The 27,141-nt window shown below is 42.3% G+C and overlaps 1 protein-coding gene and 1 long non-coding RNA gene across 3 annotated transcripts in view; one reads left to right on the plus strand and one right to left on the minus strand.

The window, feature by feature from the left end:
- Window positions 1–5,379: 5,379 nt before the first annotated feature.
- On the minus strand, window positions 5,380–7,405 carry LOC129638937 (melanoma-associated antigen 10-like). Its single transcript, XM_055563696.1, has 2 exons — window positions 7,367–7,405; window positions 5,380–7,073 (listed from the first exon to the last, which is right to left on the minus strand). The coding sequence occupies exon 2, from the start codon at window positions 7,008–7,010 to the stop codon at window positions 5,889–5,891; it is 1,122 nt and encodes a 373-aa protein (XP_055419671.1). The 5' UTR covers window positions 7,011–7,073; window positions 7,367–7,405; the 3' UTR covers window positions 5,380–5,888.
- Window positions 7,406–11,189: 3,784 nt separating this feature from the next.
- The window catches only part of LOC129638840 (uncharacterized), a 78,937-nt gene continuing 62,985 nt past the window's right edge, over window positions 11,190–27,141 (plus strand). For both annotated transcript variants that reach the window (XR_008708053.1, XR_008708052.1), the window contains exon 1: window positions 11,190–11,612. This is a non-coding gene — a long non-coding RNA (uncharacterized LOC129638840). The remainder of the gene's footprint in view (window positions 11,613–27,141) is intronic.

Genomic DNA, 27,141 nt, shown 5'->3' on the forward strand with positions numbered 1-27,141 from the left:
TTTCTCCAGGCTGACAGAAAATGATGCCAGATAGAAATCTGAATCTACACAAATGAATGAAGAGCACTCGAATTGGAGCTCTATGTGTGAACATGAGGATTTCCTTATTTGTGTCAATGTCTTTAAGAGATAATTGACTATATAAAGTAAAGATAATAACAATGTATGGTGGAGTTTATAGCATATGTAGGAGTAAATGTATGCCAAGATTAGGCAAAAGGCTGACAGGGGAGAAATGGAAGAATACTGTTGGGGTTTTGTATTTGACTCTTTTGAGATCCAGTGGGTATGCTGATTGTTTTCTTTTTTGTACCACAGGTCCTAGCACACTGACCAGATGAGCCCATATACACCAGGCACTTAAATTGCCCTCATTACTTAAATGTGAACATGATGAGACTGGAGGGTCTGCTGTGAACTCCGGACTCATATTTTTCTTCTCTTCTTACTGAATAAGAAACTCTTTCAGAAACCACTTCCCAGGGCTTCACTGTTCCAATTCCACCCTTCTGGCAGCTACACACTCCCTCCCCTGGCTCATGGGTACTCCTGGCCTGTTTCAGCTGTCTGCCCCTAGTCACCATCCCCGCTCATTCAGATGGCCCTGACCTCAAAGGAGGGTTGCTCTATACCCAGGGGAAAAGGCCCCAGCCTCCAGCCGGGATCATGACCACTCCCAGCCCAGCCCTGAAACACTGGCAAGGGTGCCCTGGACCCGTGTGTGTAGTGGACCCGTGCCCTGGACCCGTGTGCCGTGTGGCAAGGGTGCACTGGACCCGTGTGTAGTCAAGAGATGAAGCGCCCCTGAATGAGGCACAGATCCAGGTGTACTCTTCCTGACAGAGGTGGGGGACTCTAAGGGCAGGGTGGGCTGTCTGGCATGCCGCTGGTCCAGCCATCCAATAGACCTGACTATTCAGACGACCCAACAACCTCCAGCTGGGGAGGAGAGTCTAGAGATTTTCCCAGCCTATTCACATTCTTTGATCTGTACCCTTTCCTCTCCCCAGTTTCTCTCCTTTGGGGTCCTGTGCCCCCTACACTGAACTCTGGATTCAGAGTCCTGACTGTCAGCCTGCCTGGGGCTCTCTGGACTTGGCTTTGCTCTTGTCTCTCTCGTGTACTCTGGCAACAACTGTCCCCAGGATGTTCTCAATGCCCCTCACAGGCTGGGGGCGCCCCCTCTGGTCTCCTTCCCTAGCTCCTGACTGAATCCTTGCTCCTCACTGAGAAGAGGACCAGGAGGCTCTCCATGTTGGCATTTCATTAAAATCATGCTCATAGGAATCCTGTCACTTTGGACATCACTGCATCAGTCCAGTTTTACACGGATGAGAAATTAAATAAATGCTTTGTTTAACCTAATTAAGAAAATGTGTGTGTGCTCAGTTGTGTCCGACTCTTTGTGACCTCATGGACTGTAGCCCACCAGGCTCCTCTGTCCATGGGATTTTCCAGGCAAGAATACTGGAGTGGGGTGCCATTTCCTACTCCAAATTAGAAAATTGGGGAGACCCAAATTAAAACAACATTGAGACAATATTTTATCCATAATTTTGACCAAAGTTTAAAAGAATGATAAAATATTTTTGAGAGTGAATGATATTCACATACAATAGTTTTTGAGACTATGAATGGTACAGCATTTTAGAATAAAATTCCAGCAATATTTATGAAAATGTAAAATATTTATACCCTTTCCACTTTAACCAAAAAATCACATTAATATGTTAGATATGGTTACCTCTGGATAAGGGGCTGAAATTTGGAGGAAGTTAATAATGGGGCAATTATCTATTTTTACAAGTTTTTTGCAATAAGAGTAAGCACACTATCTGCACTAATAATAACTTTGTAATTAAAGTATTTAAATACACTTACCTATGTATTTGTCAGTTGAAGTAACTGCAAGTTGATGTAACAAACAAAAACTGTAATTTAAATGGCTTAACATAAGAAAAGTTTATTTTTGTTCATATAAATTCTGATGCATTGGGCAGGAGACCTCTGCTCTCAAGTGACCCAAGGATCCACAATACTTCGAGACTATAGTTCCACCATCTCAACGGGGAGATGCCAGGTTTGCTGTCAAATGAAATAGAAAGCATGGAAATGCCATGCTGGCTCTCAAATGTCTGGATGTGATGACGCTTCTACTCATATTTCAGGGACAATGGGTAGTGATATGATCATTCCTAACTACAAGTGGATTGTACTTGCAGTAATACGACTACAATGTAGTACTTCATTTACTACAATACAGTAATATATTGTGAAGGAAAGGAAGACAAAATATGGATAAGACCATGTGGTCTCTCTCATACACTGTTACATAGTAGATGCTGAACAATAAGCAATTATTATAATTTGCTATGACAACAACCTTCACTTCTTGGAGAATTTCCTTTTTTATTGAAGTATAGTTGATTTACCATGTTGTGTTAGGTTTTGGTATATGGTGAACTGATTCAAATATCTATCTATCTATCTATATATTTCATATTCTTTTCCTTTATGGTTTTATTATAGGATTTTTTTTAATTGGGCTATAGTTGCTTTACAATGTTGTGTTAGTTTCTGCTGTACAACAAACTAAATCAGCTGTATGTATACATATATCCCTTCCCTCTTGGATCTCTCTCTCACTGCCCTCCCTACAATCACACCCATCTAGGTCACCACAGAGCATCGAGCTGGTTTCAAAAACTCTTAACTGCAGGGTTTTATCCAAAGAACTGGTAGATTATATGCCAAGTTAGACTCTACACATAAACTCATTTAGAAAGCAGAGAGTTTGTTGAAGATACCTGTGGAGGGGGGGAGAGGTAATGACCAATGTCTAACATCACTATCCAATGAAACACAAGAGCACTATAAGTGGGCAGTGGGTTGAGACACTCTGGGGACTTCTGCAGGGAGTTGAAATGCTTTATGTCAGAGGGAGGACAAGAGATTTAGGCTGTTCCATTTGGAGTGGGCACAGATTTCAGAAGAGGCAGCAGTTATGAGCTGGTAAGCTGGTCAGGTTCCAGAGTTGGACTAGAGGGTACATAGGGGAAGACCAGGGGATGGGTATTGTTATGTGGGAAGGTGCTGGGACTAGCCAGACTCCTGGCAGCTCAGCTCTCAGGGGACCCTGACAGGCAGGAGGACTCTATGTTAATAATGCCCACAAACAATACCTAAACCCTGTCTGCTTCACTTTGTCGCCTTCCTTCTTTAAGCCTGCTTTCAGTGTCTTGGGCATGGGGTCCTCCTTTTGGTCACCTTAGAGACTTTATGGAGTATTGAGAAAAGAAATGATTTAGAGTCAGAAGGTTGGTTATCAGGCTGGGGTTGAGTAGGAAAGGCATAGGTTCCCAATGAATTTAGACTAGAGATCTAGTCCCTGCCCTGTCACTTATTAACCATGTAACCATGGTAGATTACCAAGCCCTATGGCCTCAGGTTTTTCATCTGTGAAGCAAGTGGGCTTGATGAGACCTGTCTTGTTGGGGCGGCTGAGATGTAGGTAATGTATGCAATGTAAAGCACCTTGCACAGTGCCTGGCTCAGTCTTTAATGATTAACAGTTACAGTAACTGTCTGTTATCCACAGTTTTTCTTTCTGCATTTTCAGCTACCTAAGATCAACCAGGGTCTTAAAATATTAAATAGACAATTCCAGAAATATACAATTCATTAAGTTTTAAATCACACCATCCCACTCTGTCCTGCCCTGAACATGAATCATCCTTTTGTTCAGCATATCCACACTATATATGCTACCTACCCATTAGTATAGGAAAAAATGTAACATTGTAGTGTCAGCACTCTCCATGGTATCAGATACCTAGAGGAGGTCTTGGAACATAATCACTGGCAGATAACAGGTACTTCTGTGTTTCTATCATTAATTTGACCCCAGGCTCTTCTACCCTGTATTCTAGAAGTTGTTGTTATCCAGTATATCTTAGAGAAATCTCAATAGGACACGTAATACCATAATCACTCAACCATACTGCTGGCTTTGTAAATAGGGGATAGTAGTGTTAGTCGCTCAGTTGTGTCCGACTCTTTGTAATCTGACAGACTGTAGCCTGCCAGGCTCCTCTGTACATGGGATTCTCCAGGCAAGAATACTGGAGTGGACTGCCATTCCCTTCTCCAGAGGATCTTCCTGACCCAGGGATTGAACCCGGGTCTCCTGCGTTGCAGGCAGTTTCTTTACCATTTGAGCTACAGGGGCTTTGTAAATAAAAATCAGTAAATTTTCTTCTTAGAGGGTATATTATTAAATTTAGGTGGAGGGGAGGGAGTCTTCCCCAGCTGGATGCAACTCAAAGCTGCTAGAATTTGAGCCAAAGACCAATTTAGTCCCTTCGTCCCAGCTGCATTTTCATCCGAACCACTATTTTCATTAATTCCTCCCCACCCAAAGCTATATATTGCTCAGAATTCGCTAAATTACATTAAAGGTAATCTAATTAAAATGTCTTCTAATAATGTCACCTCTGGCTTTCCTAGGTCAGTGAAATGGGTGCCTGGACAGCAACTTCCCAGCATTATTCAAAAGATATTCATCCTTATTTCTCAGGAAACCCTTGCAGACGATACTTATAAAACACCTAGGTCTTGTGTTCAGCTGAACTGGGACAAGAGTACAGGACAACTTCTTTACTTGCCCCAGGAAGTGATTTCTCTATGGTTTATCCACGGTCCAAAAGGAAAACTGCCAAGAGCAGTTTTGTTATCCAGGTTTTTCTCTCATTCCTAAGACACACGGAGAAGGCAATGGCACCCCACTCCAGTACTCTTGCCTGGAAAATCCCATGGACAGAGGCGCCTGGTAGGCTGCAGTCCATGGGGTTGCTAAGAGTAAGACACGACTGAGTGACTTCACTTTCACCTTTCACTTTCATGCATTGGGGAAGGAAATGGAAACCCACTCCAGTGTTCTTGCCCGGAGAATCCCAGGGACGGGGGAGCCTGGTAGGCTGCCGTCTATGGGGTCGCACAGAGTTGGACACGACTGAAGCGACTTAGCAGCAGCAGCAGCAAGACACACCATCTGCAGGTCTGAGGGCTGCCAACACCCAGGTTCATTTCCATCACCTCCCATAGAAGAAACCCCAGCTTCCCAAAGCCCCAAACCGCCCTGGCTCAGGCATCGACACTCGAGGGCTCCTCCTGGAACCCCACCGCCCTGCCCTATGTTTCCTTGTTCAGTGGGACTAGGGGATGTCTCTTCACCTTCCTTGGGTGACTGCGGCTCCTAGACCATCACTCTAGGTGTGGGGGTGCCCTGCTTCTCCCACTGTCCCCACTTCTAACACAGGGCCTTCGGCAGAGCAGAGGATCCGTGAAGGTTTTTGGAATAAATGAACCAGTGAGCAGAGATTTCATTTATTACTATTTTATTTCTTATACATCCTTGAATAAGCTAAGAAAATCCAAGTACATATCTTAATGTTACAGAATAGACTAAAAGTGAGAATTAAAAAGTAAACCACTTAATTTTTTTCTCTATTTTACTAAGTTCTTTTACATTTTCAAGGAAATTCTTATTCTAATACCATCTTATCTTATTACAGAGTACAAATAAAATGAAAGGTTTCCAGATTTGTCTTAAAATAGCAAAATCCTTCTAAACTGAAAAAAAAAAAAAACAAATGCTAAATGTGCCAATGTCATGCATAAACCTAGATTTTGAGAATAACAGACTTTCTAGTTGAGTAACAACATTTTAAAATGCCAAAAAATAAAAGAAGATCAAATTCTAAGTCACCCCAGTGGAAGAGAAACACAAAGATGCTATTTACTACGATTCCCTTGCCCCCAGTCTATCCCTCTACTAGTTAGATCATTGACTGCCCTCTTAAAACCCAGTGAAGAATCTGCCTTGGGCTTCACTCAGGGCAGAAGCTGCTAGATGGGGCACTAGAACTTTCACTGGCCACGGCACTAGTATCATCCGTGGTGGCAATTCCAGATTGGGCTCTCTCTTCCTGCTGTCTCAAAGCCTCCTCATACCACAGAGGGAAGGCTCTAGGGTCACTTCCACTGATATGAGCCAAAAACTCCAGGAGAGTCATCTTGCAGATCTCCGTGTGGGCCCGGGGACCCCACAGAAACTCATAGCGGGCAGGATCACTGTTGGGCACCTGTCGGTACTCGAAGTACTGCTCCTGCACCAACACTCTGGTAATAAGCTCCCTGGGCTCCCCATAGATAAAGTGCTCTGTCCCATCATATACCCCCATCACATTCAGCACTTCCCACACCTTCTCCTCAGAGACACAACCACCCTCCATAAAGATCATGCTCAGGATAACTATCAGAATACCATTCTTGGGCATGGTCTCCCCATCACTCATCAGCCCATCGCAGGTGAGGCCCAGGGTAGTGACCAGGGCATAGGAGTCGTCGCTGGGGTCCACTTCCTTCACATCCACGCCAAACGCCAGCTGCAGGCACTCCGAGGCTTCTCTGAAGATCTCAGGGAAGTAATCCTGGTAATCTTTGATGACGACATTCAGCATTTCCGCCTTTGTGGTCAGCTCCTTAGTGCGATACTTGAGGAGCAGAAACTCTACCATATCAGCCACCCTTTCATCAATCACATTTCTGGGCAGGGACTCAGCATTTGGCAGAGCCTGAGAGGTGCTCGGACTCTCCTCGTTTTGGCTGCTGGGGCCATCCCCGGATTCACTCATTGGAGAGGCAACAGCAGTGGGAGAGAGAGAGGAACTTGGAGGGCTCTGTGAAGGACCCTGGGAAGGATCCTGGGAAGGACCCTGGGAAGGATCCTGGGAAGGACCCTGGGAAGGACCCGGGGGCCCAGGAATAACATTAAGCTCCTCCTCTGGGGAGCTCGAGATCAGAGGATAGGAAGAGGAAGAGGAGGAGGAGGGAAATGAGGAGGAGCAGGTGGAGGATGAGGACGTATCCTCTTCCACAACTGCAAGAACGCTTTGGACCTCACTGCCTTCCTCAGGCATGCAGCGCCGTCGCTTTGGAGCATGAGACATGATGACTGGTTTCCGGCAACAGACAGGAGTGTGGGCAGAGGTGACAGATGGGGGACAACGGGCCTGGGGGAGAGAGAGGATGAGAGCGGCTTCAGCTGAGAAACGAACCCTGGGTGGTATGACACAGGCCACTTACAGGTCTCCTCTCGAGGGGTGCTCTTGGACGGAACAGGGGCACTCCTCCTGGGCGGCCTGTTTGCTGGCTACCCAAAGAAGGAAGGGCAGGGGCTCCCCAGGATGCGGTCAGCCCATCCCGAGGTTCTGGGGTTCACACGGTGGGGGGATTTGAGCCTTGTGGGTTCCCCTCTGTTCTGGGATAGGGGGCCTCTGGTGCACACTCAGGGCACCCTCCTCACCTTGACTCCTGGTTCTGCCTGGACCTCCTCTGCTCTCTGACCTCAGGACACCGGCCTCAGACCTCCACTTCCTGGTTCCTGGAGCTCCTGTGACAGAAATGGAGGGGACATCTCGGGGGTAGACTGTGGCACAGCCCTGGGCCTTCTGTGATGGTTTGAAGGTTGGACTCTGTGAGGTCTACCCAATTGTGCATTGGGAGGTCCCATCGGGGTTCCCTTGTAGTGCCCACTTTTCCTCTAGCATGGCCTGGACCTTCCCCTTTGGGGGCCTGCAGGGAAACTCAGAACAAGACCCGAGTCTGAACAGAAAGCGCTGAGAGCACCCACATGTGGCCGCACCTGCCCAGGGATTCCCGCAGGTCCTAGGCTGGGGAGATGCTCGTTTCAACTCCTCCTCACCTCCCACCTGCCCTCCCAGCACTGACCACAGGGGAGGGAGTCTGCTCAGTCCTCCCTCGGGGTCCGGGGAGTCCACCCTCAGCGGACCTGAAGCCTCCGCCCTCTGCCCAAACACGTCACCTCCCGAGGCCCTAAGCCAGAGGTCAAGAAAATGCTCACCCTGGCTCACCCCGTTCCAGGGCCTCCATGAGCCCCCACAAGGGCCAGGATCCCTGCCTCCCTATTGCGGTATAACCACCTCAGTCATTCCTCACATGGAACCTAGACTCCAGGCAGGACTGGGGATTGTCCCGTCTGCCATTTTGAGACCCGGCAGCTTTCACAAGGTCTCCCGTCTCTGAGACCCGGATGTCAGGAAATGCTGCATGTGGCCGTCCTGCCTGGGGACTACAGGGGTCCAGCTCCCCTTAGTCCTCCCTCAGTGGTCTACCCCCCCTAGGGTCCTCCCAGGGCTGACAGCAGGGGCGGGAATCTGGGGTCCTTACCTTGACTTCTGGTAGGACCTGGATTCTGTCCTCTCCCTACCTGAGGCCCGGCTCCTCACACCAAGTCCCCAGTCTCTCTGAGACCCGCATGTCAGGAAGTCAGACAGGCCTAATGAGCTCTTCTCACCCCAGGGGCTCCCAGCGCCGACAAACAGGGGTGGGGATCTGTGGGCTTCCAACAGTCCTCCCTCAGGGTCCCCTCAGTCCTCCCTCAGGACCTTACCTTGTCTCCAGGCAGCGCCCGGGATTCTCTCCTCGACCCAACTGAAGCCCTGTCTTTTATACCAGTTCCCCAGTCTCTCCGAGCCCCGGATGTCAGGAACTCCGCCTCCTGTGTCAGGTCCCCAGTCTGAGACTGGATGTCAGGAAGCCCGCCCCCTGTGCCAGGTCCCCAGTCTGAGACTGGATGTCAGGAAGCCCGCCCCCTGTGCCAGGTCCCCAGTCTGAGACTGGCTGTCAGGAAGCCCGCCCCCTCCAGGTCCTCAGTCTGAGACCCGGATGTCAGGAAGTTAGACCATGTCTGTGGGCTCATCCTACTTCTGGGCTGCCCAGGGCCGACAACAGGAATGGGCTTCTCTCAGGTCTCTACTGTCTGGGGTCCAGGGTCCCCTCAGTCCTCCTTCGGGGGCTTCAGCTTGACTCTCAGCAGAACCTAAAATCCTCCCCCCTGCCCATCTGAGGCCCCGGTCTCTCTGAGACTCAGATGTGAAAGTCAGGACTTGCTGCCAAGGTGCCTATCCCCCCACATAGGCCTCCCAGGGCCAGGAATTTGGGGGGTCCCCTCTGTTTGGGGTCCAGAGTCCCCTCAGTCCTTGCTTAGGGTCCTCATCTTGACTCCCAGCAGGACATGGGATTCTCTTCTCTGCCCTGCTGAGCCCCCACCCCTTATACCAGGTCCCTGGTCTTTCTGATACCTGGATGTCAGAAATGTATGATGCATGTGGTCATCCCACCCCAAGGTCCCTCAGGGTCTTCCTTCAGGTCCTTACTTACCTTCATGTCTGTCAAGGCCTGGGACTCCTCCATTTGCTGACTGAAGGATGCACATCCAAGACCAAACCAACCCTATTTCAGTATCCCAAGGCAAAGTGATGTAATACTAAATCCAGTCAGATTCCTGGGCTGACCGCACCGCATCTGTTGGCAGATCCCCTTTGTTCTGGAGTCTAGTGTCCCCTCAGTCCTCCCTAAGGGTCCTCACCTCGAATATTGACAGTTCCTGGGTCCTCTCCTCTGCTTACCTGAGTCCAGCCCTGCCAGCTCGATGTCTTTCCCTCCTTTAGACCATTTCACCCAGCAGAAGACAGAGGCCACCGTATCAGGCTACAGCTTGTTGGGGCCTTCATACACTGATAGCAGGGGCAGGGTGGAGCTGACCTCTGTTCTGAGGTTCAAGGTGCCTCCAGTCTTTCCTCAGGGTCCTTGTCTTGACTCCTGGCAGGTTCTGGAACTCCTTTCTTTGCTGATCTGAAGACATATCCCTCTATCCAAGCCTCACTTCCCTGAGACGTTCATTTTCTACTTCCCCAGAAGGAAGTCAGAAGCTTCCATGTCTCTCTGACTTGGCACCTATGGGGGCTGACTGCAGGGACAGGGTAAAGCTGGGACCCCTCTCTTCCAGTCTGGGAGATTCCTTCATTGCTCCTTCAATATCCTCACCTTGACTTGTGACAGGGCCTGAGACTCTTTCCTCTTGTGACCTGAGCCTGTCCCCTTCCAGCCAAGGCTCTCACCTCTCTGATGACCCCCAGGGCATATTGAGGGAGGCTTACAGTCTGACAGCTCTGCCAGGGATCTCCCACAGCTGTTATCAGGAGTAGAGCTGGATTATCTGGACCTTCTGGGAGGATGCCCCCGGCTCAGTCCTCACTTCTGAGGTCCTGGGTCCTTGATGAAATCCTGGCTGGGAGAGGCTCCTCACTGTCAGCTCCAAGCATTTGTCCAGCTGTGTCCCTTGCAGAGAATGATTCTACAACACGAACTAGTTTCTAGATAGGGAGCTGCAGTGCCCATGAGCATGGGGGAGAGTCAGAGAAAAAGCAACCTTTTCAATGGAATCTCTTGACCAGCCAGACAGACTTCAGAAACATTTTGTTCTAAAAGATTTATTTTCTGCACAGAAGAGGCTGAGCAGCAGCATTTGGGGAGGTCCTGCTCATTTGAAATTATCTAACATTTCATAGTTCAGGGCACTGATTTTCATTTTCTTAACCCTCATTCCTAGTATATTCAAAAAACATATTATACATCTCTGCCAAGTGTATGTTTAGAATACATATAAAATTTCATGAGAGAATACCTACACTTATTGTGTGTGGATCGCTTTAATAGCTCCTATTCTATAATATCTCCAGTCCATTCTTTATCTTCTGTTTGGGAACACGTGTATACCCGTGGCGGATTCATGTTGATGTATGGCAAAACCAATACAATATTGTAAAGTAATTAGCCTCTAATTAAAATAAATAAACTTAAATTAAAAAAAATTATTTTGGAAAGGCCAGTCCTCAGTCTCTTGTCAAAAGTTCAGAAGTAACAGGAGTAGAAACAATGAACCACTAAAGTAATAATTAGTAATAGTTTATTTTGCCCATGTCAAAATGACAGTTTCTGAACACAGAGCATTCAAACCAAACATGGAATGAGGCTCACGGGTATATCGTTATAAAGCTGCTTATACTGTGGGAAGGCAGTGACTATTCTCACAGTGGTTGGTTATAATATTTGAATTTCTTAAATGATAGGGAATTGGTTAGTGATTACCTCATATCAATTTGGGGAAACAACTGAAGTTTTGCTGATGATTTCCAGAGGCATAAGCAAGAAATGACCCAGATCAAGTTAGCCTTGCAATAAAACCTAAATTAAGCTTTGTTTGTATGACTAAATTGGTTTTGTCTGCTCAGGGAGTTTTTCAAGGCTAGTCTCTTTGATTGTAACAGACTAAAATGGTTTCAGGTGGTCATTAGCACAGGCTTTGGGGTCCTACAACCTCAGTCATCTCATCTTTCCAGCTGTACTGTTACTATCCCAGAGCTAATGGTATCTGTGGTTAGAGGGCCTGCCTCTGGTTTGTGCAATGAAATAGGTCAGAAATTTAAAATCTTCTTCTCCTTACCCATCCTGCCATCTGCATCTCTGTGGCCTACAGCCCTTCTGCAACTTCCCCACTGCGCCCACCCTGCCAAACACAAGAACCAGCTCCCCACAGTCATCAGTCTTCCCTAGGGATTTCTCGTGTTTTGTTGTTTAGCTTTTGTTGTTGATTCCCCCACCCCCACCTCCTTTCTATAGTTATTGAGAGTTGATTTGGGGAGTGGAAGTCAGTGGTCTGAACCTGATGGTCATCTTGGCATTTACAGGTAAGGCACTAAACCTATAAATAATTTAAGGAGAATTCATATCTTTGTAATAATGCTGTTCCTCATTAATGAATATGTTTTACTGCTTTATTTATTTGGGACTTTTAGCTGGATCTATCAGAAAGCTTTTATATTTGCCTCCATTAATGTCTTGTACATGTCTTTTAAGATTCTTTTTAGGTAATTTTCTTGACTTTCTTGCCATTGTGAATGAGGTATTTCCTATTTCATGTTCTAATTAGTTATTGCTTTTAGATGGCAAGGTTCTTTATTTTGCTATAATGATTTTCCATATATATTTTCCTGAAATCTCTCAATTATTCAAATACTCCACATGCTTTACAGATAACAATATTGTCACCAAATATTATCTTTCTTTTCAATATTCATACCTCTTATTTATTTCAATATTCACTGCTTTATGTGTCCCAGCGCAATTTTGAACAGTAGAGGAGAGAGCATTCATTTTTGTGTTGTCTGGCCCTGGCTTTAATGGAAATTCTAATATTTTACATATAAGTGTGTTTGCAATAGACTTTAGGAAATTGAAGTTCTATTCTAATGTTAACTTACTCTTTTTTAATCATAAACTTGTGTTGAATTTCTTTCAAAGGCTTTTTAATATACCCGTTGATGTGATCAAGTGTTTTTTTTCTCCTCTAATTTGTACAGGGAATTATAATTGAAAGTATTTTCTAATGTTAAGTCATATTTTTATTCCTCAGACACAGCCCATTTGTTCGTTTAATTCACTGCTATGTTGAATATGCTATTAAACTATTTAGACTATTTGCTGCTCTGTGAGTGAGCATGGCTTAAAGTGTTCTTTTCATGGGATGTTCTCATCTGGTTTTTGAATTGAGGAGCAATAACCTGGCAAAATGAGTTGAATAATTGACTGTTTTTGTATGCTTTGGAGGAGTTTACATAAGGTGATAATTTGTTTCTCCCTGACTATTTGGTAAAACTGGCTTCCCAAACTGCCTTGTTTTGGAACATGTGATAGTGGCTTGAGTTTTGAATACAGTTTCAGTTTGTATTGTTTGATTAAACTTTTAGGTGGTCAATTTCACTTAGGATTTCAAACTTAATGGCATGATATTTATAATAATTTTTTAATTAAAGAAATTATCAAACATACACACAATAAAAAGAATCCATTTCTCTTTGTTATATAATGTAATGAACCCAGTATACCTGACACTCAGCATCAACACACTTCAACACAATCTGGTTCCAGTTATACCTTCACCTTCTCCCATTTCTTGCTACTGGAATAATTTGAAGCATATTCAAAACATCATACTATTTTATTTCTAAATATTTCATGTTGTTCAGTAACCCAGTCGTGTCCAACTGTTTGCAACCCCATGGACTGCAGCATGCCAGGCTTCCCTGTTCCTCACCATCTCCTAAAGTTTGCCCAGTTTCATGTACATGTCAAATATTTCATGTCTTCCTAAAATATAGATTCTTTTATGTGTAAATCTAATTCTTTTCAAAAAATTGAAATAAGTAATCTTCAAATGCCAGGTATTTTTCATGTTTGCATGGCAGACATACTTTAAAAAAATTAGTTTCTTTGAATCAGTGTCCAAATAGGATCTAATCACTACAATTGTTCTTTATGTCTCAAGTCTTTTTTAAATCTGTAATTTCTTCCCCTGCTACCTCTTTTTCCTTGCAATTAAATTTTTGGGGGAAAAAAAACCCAGAATTTGTGTTTTGTTTAGTTTCCAAAAGTATGGCTTTTGTTGAATGCAAATGTGGTGTCCCTTAACATGTTCTTCAGAACTTACTGACACTACAAGATACCCCAGGCTCATTTTGTATATTTACTGCCTTATTTCTAGAATCAGTCATTTCTCCAAAGAGCCCTCATTCTTTTTATTGTATGTAGACAAACATTTCTTCAGTGAACAAAGGGAGACAAAATTTTTCCTTCCCCAGTTATACGTCTTATTCTTTTCTTTTCTTATTTTACTAGCTAGAACTTCCAGTACAGTGTTGAATAGGAGGCCTCAGAGGAGATATCCTTGCCTTTTTCCTGATCATAGGTGGCAAGCATTGAGGAAACTTCCTTATATTCCTAGTTTACTGAGACCTTTTCTTTTTTTATCATGCATCTGTGTTGGATTTTATCAAATGCTTTCTTTGTATTAATTGATATGATAATATGATATTTTTTTCTTTTGCTTGTTGATGTCATAAATTTCAGTAATTGGTCTTTTAATGTTAAGCCAGACTTGTGTACCTGGAATAAATCTCACTTGGTCATGGTATGTAGTTATTTTTATACATGTTGAATTTGATTTGCTTATATTTTATTGAAGATCATTAGATCTATGTTCATGAGAGTTATGGGTCTGTAGTTTTCCTTTCTTGTAATATCTTTTACTGGTTTTGGTGTTAGGGTAATGGTCTCATGGAATAAGTTATGAGTATTCCTTCTGCTTTATTTTTTGGAAGACCCTTTGAGGATTGTTGTTAATTCTTTTTAGATGTTTGGTAGAATTCGCCAGTGAAACCATCTGGGCCTAATGATTTCTCTTTTGAGGAATATTAATTACTGATTTAGTTTACTTAGTAGATATAGATATATTCAGATTACCTTTTTATCCTTGTGTGAATTTTTATAGATTATGTCACTGAAGATAATTTTAGCTAATGTATTAAATTTGTGGACATAGAACTGTCATAATACTCCTTCATTTCCTTATATTGGTCATCTGTGTCATCTAATTTTTGTTTTGTAGCCTTTCTAGAAGATTATCAATTTGTTGATCTTTTCAAATGACTACTTTTGGTTTCACTGATTTTCTATATTGTTTTCCTGTTTTTAATTTCATTGATTTTTGCAGAAATTCTTATTTCTTTTCTTCTGCTTGCCTTCAACTTAATTTGCTCTTCTTTCTCTAGACTTAAGTTGTAATCTTAGGTTTTAATTTTAGAACTTATTTTTCTAATACAATTAGTCGTATAAATTTATCCCTAAGCACTGTTTTTTCTATATTCCACAATTTTTGATTATTACCATTTGAATCTTATTTAAAATATTAAAACATTTATATTGGAGCTTATTCCCTGACCCAGAGATATATAGATGTATATTGTTTAATTTACAAATTAAATTCTGTTTCTTCTCCTTCTTCTGATATTCTAGTTACTTAAATATTACACCTTCTGAAATTGTCCCACAGTTCTTAGATATTCTGTTTCATTTTGGGTTTGCATTCTTTTTTTTTCCATTTTAGTTTTTTTATTTAGAATTTCAATAACATTTCAATTTAGGGAATTTCTGTTGACATTTTTAAACTTGCTGATTCTTTTCTCAGCTATGTCTAGTTTGCTGATGAGTTCGCCAAAAGCCTTCTTAGTTTACGTTAGTTTGTTTTTTCTAGCATTTCCTTTTGACTCTTTCTTAGAGTTCCCATATCACAGCTTACATCCGCTTACCTATCTGTCTTGAATATTGTCTCCTATTTCAATTATAGCCCTTGTCATATAAGTCATAATTATTTTAAATTCCTTGTCTGATACTTTCAACATCTTTGTCATATCTGAGTCTGTTTCTGAGGCTTGCTTTGTCTCTTCAGACTGTATTTTTTCTTGCCCTTTAGCATGCCATGTGATTTTTTGTTGTTGTTGAAAAGCCAGACATGTTATATTAGACAATAGAACTGAAGTAAATTGGCCTTTATAGTGTGAGGTTTTATGTCAGTCTGGCTAGTATTGGACCTTTTGGTGTCAGGGGTTTAAAATTCACCTACACCCTTTCTTTCCCTCTTCTGTTGTTCTTGGGTTTCCCTAGGAACTGCATCTTAAATAGATTCTTGTCTTGCAGTTCTTTCAGCTATAACCTACTGTTGTTATAAAGGAGACATGTTGATGTAGAGGGAAGGGACAGAAAAAAGGCTTCTATAGTATTATTGAGACAGGCCTGAGACCTGGGACCCTTTACTGTGTTGCTGCAAAGCTTTCTGCAAAGCTTACACCTGGATATACCACTCCTCAAGCTACAAAATGCAAAGAAATTTATGGGAATTAAAACAACTGTGTCCATGCACAGTTGGGGAAAATTCTGGACCACAAGATACAAAAAGACAAAAAAACCCAACTACCATTTCTGAATAGCCTGAAGCAAAAACAGAGTGTCAGGAGCAAAAGCAGGGTACTACACATGCCCCCTGCACTCAATACCAGAAAGGTGAGGGCAAACCACCTAAACCACCCCTGTATCCACCTGGAGTGGAGTTTCTTTAACACTGTGCTGGGATGAAAGAGGAAGGAAGTGGGTCATGGTTAAAATACCATAGACTCTCACTGTTACCAAGTGTCAGCCCTCCAGTTTGACCCCTGGACACACCCCTACCCTCACCACATATAAGGAACAAGCTTGCTCTGTTTCAGTGAGCAAGCAAGGGAATTTGTTACTTGTTTTTGCTCCCCCTGCTTCAGCCGGAGCCCCAATAAAGCCTTGCTTGAATTTCTTGTCTGTCCTCTAGTCAATTTATATTGATTGGAGAAAGCCAAGAACCCTGGTCCATATCAAAATAAAGTCAGTTCCTTTAGGTAGTTTTCAGAGATCTTTGTTTTTATGGATTGTATCTTCCTGGTCAAAATCTCTGAGCCATGGCTCTGGAGCTGGAAGCAGGGTGAGTGGAATTTTTTTCTAAATAATACTCCTGCTTTAGTAGTGGGATCCTTGGCATGGAGGGAAAGTGGTCAGTTGCCTTAAGTCTTTTATGGCTTGCTACTCCTGGCATGTTAACTCTGCCAGGGTGAGGAAAATCAGGGTTCCAGTATTCTCAGTGCACTGTTCCTAAGGAAGGGACTCTGTCCCATAAGTGAGGGGTTAAATGAAAGAAGGGATTCTCCACTTTTCAGCATTACTCTCCTGAAACTTAGTCTTTGGAACAAGTAGCTTGGGACAGGATGAGAAATGCTGATTCCCATACTTCCCAGGAAGATACCCAAAGCCCTTGGCTGGGAGCTGGAGACAGAAGGAACTCTATATTCTTGGCTGTATCCACCTGGGGTGGAGTTTCTTTAACACTGTGCTGGGATGGAGGAGAAAGTAAGTGGGTCATGGTTCAGATACCATAGACTCTCACTGTTCTTACCAACTGTCAGTAAACTTTTTTGAATAAGTGCTTCTTAATTTGCATATTCCCTTAGGACAATTTCCAGATATTTTATCATTTCAGTTCAGTTCAGTCACTCAGTTGTGTCCGACTCTTTCTGACCCCATGGATTGCAGCACGCCAGGCCTCCCTGGCCATCACCTACTCCTGGAGTTCACCCAAACTCATGTGCATCGAGTCGGTGATGCCATCCATCCATCTCATTCTCTGTTGTCCCCTTTTTCTCCTGCCCCCAATCCCTCCCAGCATCAGAGTCTTTTCCAATGAGTCAACTCTTCGCATGAGGTGGCCAGTGTATTGGAGTTTCAGCTTCAACTTCAGTCCTTCCAATGAACACCCAGGACTGGTCTCCTTTAGGATGGAGTGGTTGGATCTCCTTGCAGTCCAAGGGACTCTCAAGAGTCTTTTCCGGCACCACAATTCAAAAGCATCAATTCTTCGGCGTTCAGCTTTCTTCACAGTCCAACTCTCACATCTATACATGACCACTGGAAAAAACATAGCCTTGAATAGGTGGACCTTTGTTGGCAAAGGAATATCTCTGCTTTTTAATATGCTATCTAGGTTGGTCATAAATTTCCTTCCAAGGAGTAAGCATCTTTTAATTTCATGGCTGCAATCACCATCTGCAGTGATGTTGGAGCCCAGAAAAATAAAGTCTGACACTCTTTCCACTGTTTCCCCATCTATTTCCCATGAAGTGATGGGGCCAGATGCCATGATCTTAGTTTTCTGAATGTTGAGCTTTAAGCCAACTTTTTCACGCTCTTCTTTCACTTTCATCAAGAGGCTTTTTAGTTCCTCTTTACTTTCTGCCATAAGGGTGGTGTCATCTGCATATCTGAGGTTACTGATATTTCTCCTGGCAATCTTGATTCCAGCATGTGCTTCTTCCAGCCCAGCGTTTCTCATGATGCACTCTGCACAGAAGTTAAATAAGCAGGGGGACAATATACAGCCTTGACGTACTCCTTTTCCTATTTGGAACCAGTCTGTTGTTCCATGTCCAGTTCTAACTGTTGCTTCCTGACCTGCATATAGGTTTCTCAAGAGGCAGGTCAGGTGGTCTGGTATTCCCATCTCTTTCAGAATTTTCCAGTTTCTTGTGGTCCACACAGCCAAAGGCTTTGGCACAGTCAATAAAGCAGAAATTGATGTTTTTCTGGAACTCTCTTGCTTTTTCAATGATCCAACGGATGTTGGCAATTTGATCTCTGGTTCCTCTGCCTTTTCTAAAACGAGCTTGATATTTTATATGATTTCTATATGATTGTTTAAAAAATAATGAAAACAGATTTCACTGGGAGTGCATCCATGGAGCTCTTCCCATTGCCAGTAGAATAAGCAGAACTCCCATGATGTAGTTTCGGTCACAAGGCTTTAATTTTTATGTTTATCTTGATTTCCTTGTGATTTCTTTCTCCATTTTCTTATTCTCTCACTTTTGTTAGATGGATGGCATTGTATTTCTCTGCTCTACCATAATTTACTGTTTTGTAAGCTCTGATTTTGTTTTAATTCTGCAAGTTGTTACTTTCAAACTTCTAGCAAATACATTTTAAACTTTCAACCTCCTGTCAACAAAGAATATTAATCAAAATTTAGCTCCTCTCCCAAACAAGACTTTTAGTAAGCTTTTGCTTATTTTCTGCCCCTACCACACTATTCAACTGAATTTTTATTTCAAATCATTGTTTTCAACAGTATGTCAGTGCAATTTTATAGGCCATTACATTTAAAATTTTGTTAATTTTGTAGCCTTATTTTCAAGAGCTATTTACTGTAAACTTAAAGTTTTACTTTTTGTTCACCACTGTTTCTTATAGTTGCTTTCTTTTTGCTTGGATTCTGTTTTCCTTTTGCCAGAGTATGGCTCAGAATAACTATTTCAGTGGTATGGCATGTTTTGTTAGTTTCCTGAGTCTTTGCGTGGCTGAGAAGGTCTTTATTTTGCTCTCATAGTTTGTTGATAATGTAAACATCCTTCATTGCTAATGGGAGGTCTGATATAAGTCAGGTTCACATTTTTTATAGGTAACTTCTTCTTTCTCTGTAGAAAACTACAGTGCTTCTCTTTATCTACAGAATTTGAAAAACGATCTGGGATGTGTCTAGATTTCTTGTGATAAGTCATTAGTGCTGTTTTCCAAATATTTCCAGTTCTTCTTCCTGGCATGTTGTACTTCCCACACCCCTTAAAGTTACTTGTGGCTTTGTGACATGTATTAGCTAGTAAGATTTGAGAAGACATGACCTATCACTTCCATGAAAGCTTTAATAACAGTACATAATTTGTAACATTTTCTTTCCTCTGTAACAGTGAATGTGGAAACCCACATTGATCTAAGCTTCTGTAAGTCTAGTCTCTGAGTGAGTAACTACAATGAGCAAAGCCCTCCTGCTGCCCAACATTGAATAGGCAGTATGAAAAAAAATGTGTTGTTGTTTCAAGCCACTGATATTTTAGATTGTTTATTATTAGAGCATAAACTAGCCTATCCAGACTGAAACAGGAGGTTATTGCCATAACAAAAAACCCCATAAAATTAATAATAATAATATAATATTAATAGCATTGGTTGAGTTACCAGATGATAGATACCAAATAAACTGTTATCAAGGGTTGGAAGAATGGTGATCCATGTTTTGTAGTGGTGAAATATTTACTGAAACTTTTGCCTGCATTAATTTGTAAGGCAGATAATGTAACTAATGAATGTTTAGCTCTAGGAGAAGAGATTGGAATAGAGAATGTTGACACTATGTGTTAGTCACTCTTGTCCACATTTGAAAAGTTATTTAAAAAGTTCTGAAGTCAGAAAAGAATTGGCTGGTTTGCAGACGGTGATAAAAGGAAATATAGAGTCCAGAAATGTGAGGACTTGTAAAATTGGAAGAGACAATTGCTTCTTAGCCTCAATGAGTAAAAGATAAAGGCAAGGAGGTTTTTTGTTGACAATGGCTTCTTAAAACAGCCTTCAATTCAGTTCAGTTCAGTCACTCAGTCGTGTCTGGCTCTTTGCAACCCCATGGACTGCAGCACGCCAGGCCTCCCTGTCACCAACTTCTGGAGTTTATCCAAACTCAATCTTCATTGAGTCGGTGATACCATCCAACGATCTCATCCTCTATTGTCCCCTTCTCCTCCTGCCTTCAATCTTTCCCAGCATCAGGGTCTTTTCAAATGAGTCAGTTCTTCGCATCAGGTGGCCAAAGTATTGGAGTTTCAGCTTCAGCATCAGTACTTCCAATGAATATTCAGGACTGATTTCCTTTAGGATGGACTGGTTGGATCTCCTTGCAGCCCTTATAATGGGACTAAATCAAGGGGATGGTCATTTGACCACTGTAAAAATCTCTGAATGGACTGCGGTGTTTCAAAGGACAGACAAATTAGAACTGTTGCCATAGTAAATATTTTCTTTTGAAAAGAATAGTTGAGGGGAAATAAACTTACAGTCCAGTTCTCCCATAAAAGTCTGATAAGCTCAAGATACTCACAGTTAAGTTGCAAGAAACATGAGCCTGAGAAAGCAAATATAGTATATATGTAAAATGTGTTTAGTAATGAATTGTGGGTATGGTTATTGACATTTGGAGCTGAGTCAAACTAAATAGCTAAGAAGTCTGAACAAAATTACTGTGACTGTTTAAAACTTAAAATGATCCTTGGGCTCCAATATCTACTATAAAGAGGAAGAAGGCTATGAGTTTTTCAGCCCCCAAGGAGTAAATATTTTCTGATACTCAATCCAGATGTGGTTAAGGAGGATGACAAAAGAAAGACACCCTCTGAGGGCAAAATCAAGGTCCATAGTGAAAAACTGACCCGGCATACCCCTTCCCAGGGAGCAGAATCAAGACTTACCAAGGAACATTCTCACTCCCTGGGTGGAGCACTCTTTCTGCCTATGTCTAGTAGAATTTAAGCATTGCTATTAACCAGTGGCAGTATTGTGATTCCTGATCTTTCTAGAAGGGATTGTTTTTGTGACTGTCTTTCCGGGAATATTGTATGCATGTGTGAGTGCACCTCTCAGTCACTCAGTTGTGTCCAACTCTTATGACCCTGTGGACTGTAGCCCGCCATGTCCGTGGCATTCTCTAGGCAAGAATACTGGAATGGGTTGACATGACTTCCTCCAGGGGATCTTCCTGACCCAGGGATCGAACCTGTGTCTCCTGCATTGGCAGGCAGATTCTTTACCACTGAGCGACCTGGGAAGCCAATACTGGATATGAGGGGGCAAATTACTTTTTTTTTTTAGTTCCTAGTCTTCTGGACTAAGAGGTGACACTTCCAGAATATATAAAGAAACTTCCAAACACCATTTAGAGGTCCTAGATTTGGGGAGTGAAAAAGTAATTGAATGAGTCTTCTTGATTCCTCCCAAGAGGAGGGGGTACATGTGTTCTGCCTGAAGAAAAAAAAAGTAGACAAAATATTCAGTGACAAGAAAGGAAGGCTGGGATGGTGATTAGTGCCATCTACCCAATGTTTCCATTCTCTTCTTGAGCACATAGTAGGATCACTCTTTCCCAGCCCTTAAAGTTAGATAAGGCCATCGTGATTTGCTTTACCTGAGAAATGTGAAGCAAAGTTATATGTTTTGCCCAAAGACAAGTTTAAATTGTCAATGTGCAATTTCCTACATTCTTTTACCCTGTTTTGTGCTCATGAAAGTAGGTATTGTGATGAAGTCAGCCTGGGTTCCTGATGATAATAAACAGGATCCCTTTGTTGACCTACAGTGGACACAAAGTTGAAAAGGAAATAAACCTTTGTTGAGTTGAGCTCTGTGATTTGAGATAGTTTACTCCCACAGCATAACAGAGCCTAGTCTGACTAATGCAATTTTTTTTTTTGTCTTTTCTTTAATACTCCTCACCTTTTTGGCTGTGCTTTGCTCTTCAGTTTGGCTATTCTGTCCATTCTGACTCTTTGGGTAAGCATGATTCTCCTTAATGGCGGTTAGGAACATGTTAAGCAATCAAGGCAGCAAGGTGCCACAGTTTTTTTTTTTTTTTTTTGGCTTTTTGTTTGTTTGTTTTTTATCCAAGGCAATCCATAGACAGTATGAGGAGCATGATATCTCCCATCTTCTATCTCTGGGATTTCTTCCTGTGTAGTAAATCAGCTGATAGAAAACATGACATAATATGGATGCACAAACATTTGATCTACTTATACCTACTCTAACCACATTAATGAGAGGTTAAAAAAAAGTCCAGAGTTTGCAGGCTGTTTTTAATATTCTTATTTATTAATATTATCCTGAAAGAACATATGAGATTTCTGGAGCAGCACAGATTAATCATTATTTCCTTTCAAGAAAATAACAATTCTGTAGTTCCCCATGCCTGAATTTCTCATATTCTGGACAACAAGATGTGAGTCACCCTACACAAACAAAATTTATATTGCCAAAAAGAAATGCGGAAGAAGTGATTCTGGGCATTTATTTAGAAGGGGAGTGGCTGTCCCTGTTGAAAGGAAGGAGGAAAATCTTTGCTCCTTCGGAAGGATCTGGTGGTCTTACTCTAACCTTTTGGAATGCAAATAAATCTTTCTAGGGGAAAGATAAAGACCATTGTCTCCAGCTTTACAATCGAGGAATGAAATGCAGCACATACTTCTAGTCATAAATCTGTCTGGAGTCCTCTTACTATATAGTTGTAAATTACCTTCCCAGGCTTGCCCTTTTATCCCAGGTCCCAAGTTTCAGTAAGATTTGCTCAGCAAGCCCTAATTGTGCAGAAACATAAGCTATTTTCTCTAGAGGCCCAGACAGGCCTAGTAAATCCTTTTATTAGTCCAAGAATATATTCATGTGATCTTATCCTCTCTCCACTGCACAGTTCTCTCCAAACCTCTTCCCCTGGCCTTCCTTTAAGTGGAAGCTAGATAGCTCATGATTCCTTCCCCGATTACTGGTTATTTTACTTATACATGGCTCTTCTTACTGCAATATAATTTACATATAGGAGCCTAAAACTGGGACACCTGGTAATCATACCTGTATAATTAAGTTTTGCTTGGACACTCAAGTTGAACTCCAATTGTGTTCCCAACTTGTCTTGGTCACTGGAATAAAGACACATTATAGCTCACCTCTGTTTCTCTCATGAAATACCAATATAACATTCCAATTTTGTTAACTCTACCTTTCCCATTTCCCTTCTCAAACAGATCTATTTCTTTCAGATCAGCACTAATTAGGCAAACACTTTCAATCTTAAGACTCAAGTTCTTCACTTTTCACTAATACAGAGACATTTTAGTTCACTATTATTTGTTTCACTATTATTTCATTCTCTGTGTTACTTACTTCTGGGACTCCTATTATATAGACTTTTGTGGCTCAGCTGGTATAGAATCTGCCTGCAATTCTTAAGACCTGAGTTCAATCCCTGGGTTGGGAAGATCCCCTGAAGAAGGGAAAGGCTACCCAGTCCAGCATTCTGGCCTGGAGAATCCCATGGACTATAGTCCATGGGGTCGCAAAGAGTCGGACATGACTGAGAGACTTTAACTTTACTCTTTTAGATCTCTCCTCTAAGTCTCCTAACTTCTCTCCAATAATCTTCCTATCCTTTTCTTTTGCACCCAATCTGAGGAGGATTTCATCAATTAATCTTCCAATTCACAATTTTATGACACATGTATTATCTTTCTGCTATTTAATCATTCATGACTGCAGCCAAAATTAAAAGACTCTTGTTCCTTGGAAGAAAAGCTACTACAAGCCTAGACAGCATATTAAAAAGCAGAGACATTACTTTGCCAAAGTTTGCTACTAGTCAAAGCTGTGGTTTTTCCAGTAATCATGTATGGATGTGAGAGTTGGACGATAAAGAAAGCTGAGCACCAAAGAATTGCTGCTTCTGAACTGTGGTGTTGGAGAAAACTCTTGAGAGTCCCTTGGACTACAAGGAGATACAACGAGTCAATCCTAAAGGCAATGAACCCTGAATATTCATTAGAAGGACTGATGCTGAAGCTGAAGCTCCGATAGTTTGGCCACCTGATGAAAACAGCTGACTCATTGGAAAAGACCCTGATTCTGGGAAAGATTGGAGGCAGAAGGAGAAGAGGACAACAGAGGATGAGATGGTTTGTCAGTTCTTCACATGAAGTGGCCAAAGTATTGGAGTTTCAGCTTCAACATCAGTCCTTCCAATGAACACCCAGGACTGATCTCCTTTAGGATGGACTGGTTGGATTTCCTTGCAGTCCAAGGGACTCTCAAGCGTCTTCTCCAACACCACAGTTCAAAAGCATCAATTCTTTGGCACTCAGCTTTCTTTATGGTCCAACTCTCACATCCATACATGACTACTGGAAAAAACATAGCTTTGACTAGATGGCCCTTTGTCAGCAAAGTAATGCCTCTGATTTTTAATATGCTGTCTAGGTTAGTCATAGCTTTTCTTCCAAGGAGAAAGCGTCTTTTAAGTTCATGGCTGCAGTCACCATCTGCAGTGATTTTGCAGCCCAAGAAAATAAAGTCAGCCACTGTTTCCCCATCTATTTGACATGAAGTGATAGGACCGGATGCCATGATCTTAGTTTTCCGAATGTTGAGTTTTAAGCCAACTTTTCACTCTCCTCTTTCACTTTCATCAAGAGGCTCTTTAGTTCTTCTTCGCTTTCTGTCATAAGGGTGGTGTCATCTGCTTATCTAGGTTATTAATATTTCTCCCATCAATCTTAACTCCAGCTTGTGCTTCATCCAGCACAGCATTTCATATGATGTATTCTGCATATAAGTTAAATAAGCAGGGTGACAATATACAGCTGTGATGTAGTCTTTTCCCGATTTGGAACCAATCTGTTGTTCCATGTCCAGTTTAAACTCTTGCTTCTTGACCTGCATACAGATTTCTCAGGAGTCAGAAAAGGTGGTCTGGTATTCCCATCTCTTTAAGAATTTTCCACAGTTTGTGGTGATCTACAGAGTCAAAGGCTTTAGTGTAGTCAATAAAGCAGAAGTAGATGTTTTTCTGGAACTCTCTTGCTTTTCTGATGATCCAGTGGATGTTGGCAATTTGATCTCTGGTTCTGCTGCCTTTTCTATATCTAGCTTGAACATCTGGAAGTTCACAGTTCACATACTGTTGAATCCTGGTTTGGAGAATTTTGAGCATTACTTTGCTAGCGTGTGAAATGAGTGCAATTGTGTGGTAGTTTGAACATTCTTTGATGTTGTCTTTCTTTGGGATTGGAATAAAAACTGACCTTTTCCAGTCCTGTGGCCACTGCTGAGTTTTCCAAATTGGCTGGCATATTGAGTGTAGCACTTTCACAGCATCATCTTTTAGGATTTGAAATAGCTCAACTGGAATTCCATCACCTCCACTAGCTTTGTTCATAGTGATGCTTCCTAAGGCCCACTTGACTTCACATTCCAGGATGTCTGGCTCTAGGTCAGTGATCACACCATTGTAGTTATCTGGGTCATGAAGGTCTTTTTTGTTCAGTTCTGTGTATCTTGCCACCTCTTCTTAATATCTTCTGCTTCTGTTAGGTCTATACCATTTCTGTCCTTTTTTGTGCCTAGCTTTGCATGAAATGTTCCTTTGGTATCTCTAATTTTCTTGAAAAGATCTCTAGTGTGTGCATTTGGTGTCTTTCATTTATGTGGTTGAAAGGCGAAGTTGCTCATCCTTATGTATTTGGTGATCTTTGTTTATCTGTTCATATAAACAAGGATATAACCATATTCTCAATCTTGTTTACTCAATAGAGTTGCCTTGGGAGCTTTAAAAAAGCCTGATACCATACCATAGACCAATTAAATAAGACTATCTAGAAGCCATATTGATGCCAAGCAGGGCCCTGTGAGTATGGAGGCCTTTTTGTCCCTCACTTCTTATAGGCAGGATTCCAATCCCCATGACCTTCCTGAGTTCCAAAGGGCAGAACAATTGCTAATCAAGCGAGGAGCAGCTACAAAGCCATCTGAGGCAAGATTAAAGAGACCAGAGAGGCTCATCAATATTAGGAGAACAGACCACCTAAGACCCTGCACAAACCCTAATCTTGTCAAAAACCCTGCCCTTTTGAAAATTTGCAGAAGAAAGAATATGACTATTACTGCCTTGATCCTTATCACTTACTCCTGCCTGACTATATAACCTTTCCCTGCTTACCAGGAAGTGGGATACAGCTCTTGAGGCACTAGCCTACTGTGTTCCCCCTTTGCCTGGCAAGGTTACAAACCCTCTCTTCCCTTCTTCTCCATAACTCTGTCTCCATATTGCTGTTTGGCATTGGTGCACAGAGAACCAAGATTTTGGCATCAGTGCCCTAGCACCTGAATTTTTCTCTTTTTATTTCTTTTTTAGAGATTTGATTTACACACATATAGTACAAAAATTGTAATTGTACTGCTCAATAGATCTTTACCTGAGTCATATACATATATATATACAACACATTGTGAGTCAGATAAAGACATAGACCAAAGGTTGGAAAAGTTTTTCTGTAAAGGGCCAAATGTTTTTGACTTTATGGTCCAGTCATTGTCTGTCGCAACTACTGAACTCTTGTAGTACAAAAGCAATGAAGGATAATATGTAAATGAATGAGCATTTCTGACCCCTGATAGAAGCCATTTCTAGCACTCCAGAAAAACTCCTTGCCTCTCCCAGTTAATACTCTTCCAAAGATAATCTCTGTTTATTGTCAGTATTTAAAGCTATCCAAGTGATTACAATATACACTGACTGATCAAAATTAATAGATGTGTGTATTAACAGATCTTAAGTAAAATTTCCTATTCCCTGTGCATTGACTCAGGATTCTGGGAAAAAGCATTAAGGGAGCTCTTGAGAAGGCAATGGCACCCCACTCCAGTACTCTTGCCTGGAAAATCCCATGGACGGGGGAGCCTGGTGGGCTGCAGTCCATGGGGTCGCTAGGAGTCGGACACGACTGAGCAACTTCACTTTCACTTTTCACTTTCATGCATTGGAGGAGGAAATGGCAACCCACTCCAGTGTTCTTGCCTGGACAATCCCAGGGATGGCGGGGCCTGGTGGGCTGCCGTCTATGGGGTCGCACAGAGTCAGACACGACTGAAGTGACTTAGCAGCAGCAGCAAAAGACCCTTGCTTCTTGGAAGAAAAACTATAGCAAACCAAGACAGCATATTAAAAAGCAGAGGCATTACTTTGCCAACAAAGGTCCATATAGTCAAAGCTATGGTTTTCCAGTAGTCATGTATGGATGTGAGAGTTGGGCCATAAAAAAGGCTGAGCACCAAAAAATTGATACTTCTGAACTGTGGTATTGGAGCAGGCTCTTAAGAGTCCCTTGGACTGCAAGGAGACCAAACCAATCAATCCTGTGTGTGTGTGTGTGTGTGAAAGTCGCTCAGTCA

The sequence above is a fragment of the Bubalus kerabau genome, chromosome X, assembly GCF_029407905.1.
Source record: "Bubalus kerabau isolate K-KA32 ecotype Philippines breed swamp buffalo chromosome X, PCC_UOA_SB_1v2, whole genome shotgun sequence".
In the NCBI taxonomy this organism is placed as follows: domain Eukaryota; kingdom Metazoa; phylum Chordata; class Mammalia; order Artiodactyla; family Bovidae; genus Bubalus; species Bubalus kerabau.

Bases quoted from the DNA above. Each gene is read 5' to 3' on its own strand.
- LOC129638937 (XM_055563696.1), bottom strand. From the start codon at position 7,010: ATGTCTCATGCTCCAAAGCGACGGCGCTGCATGCCTGAGGAAGGCAGT.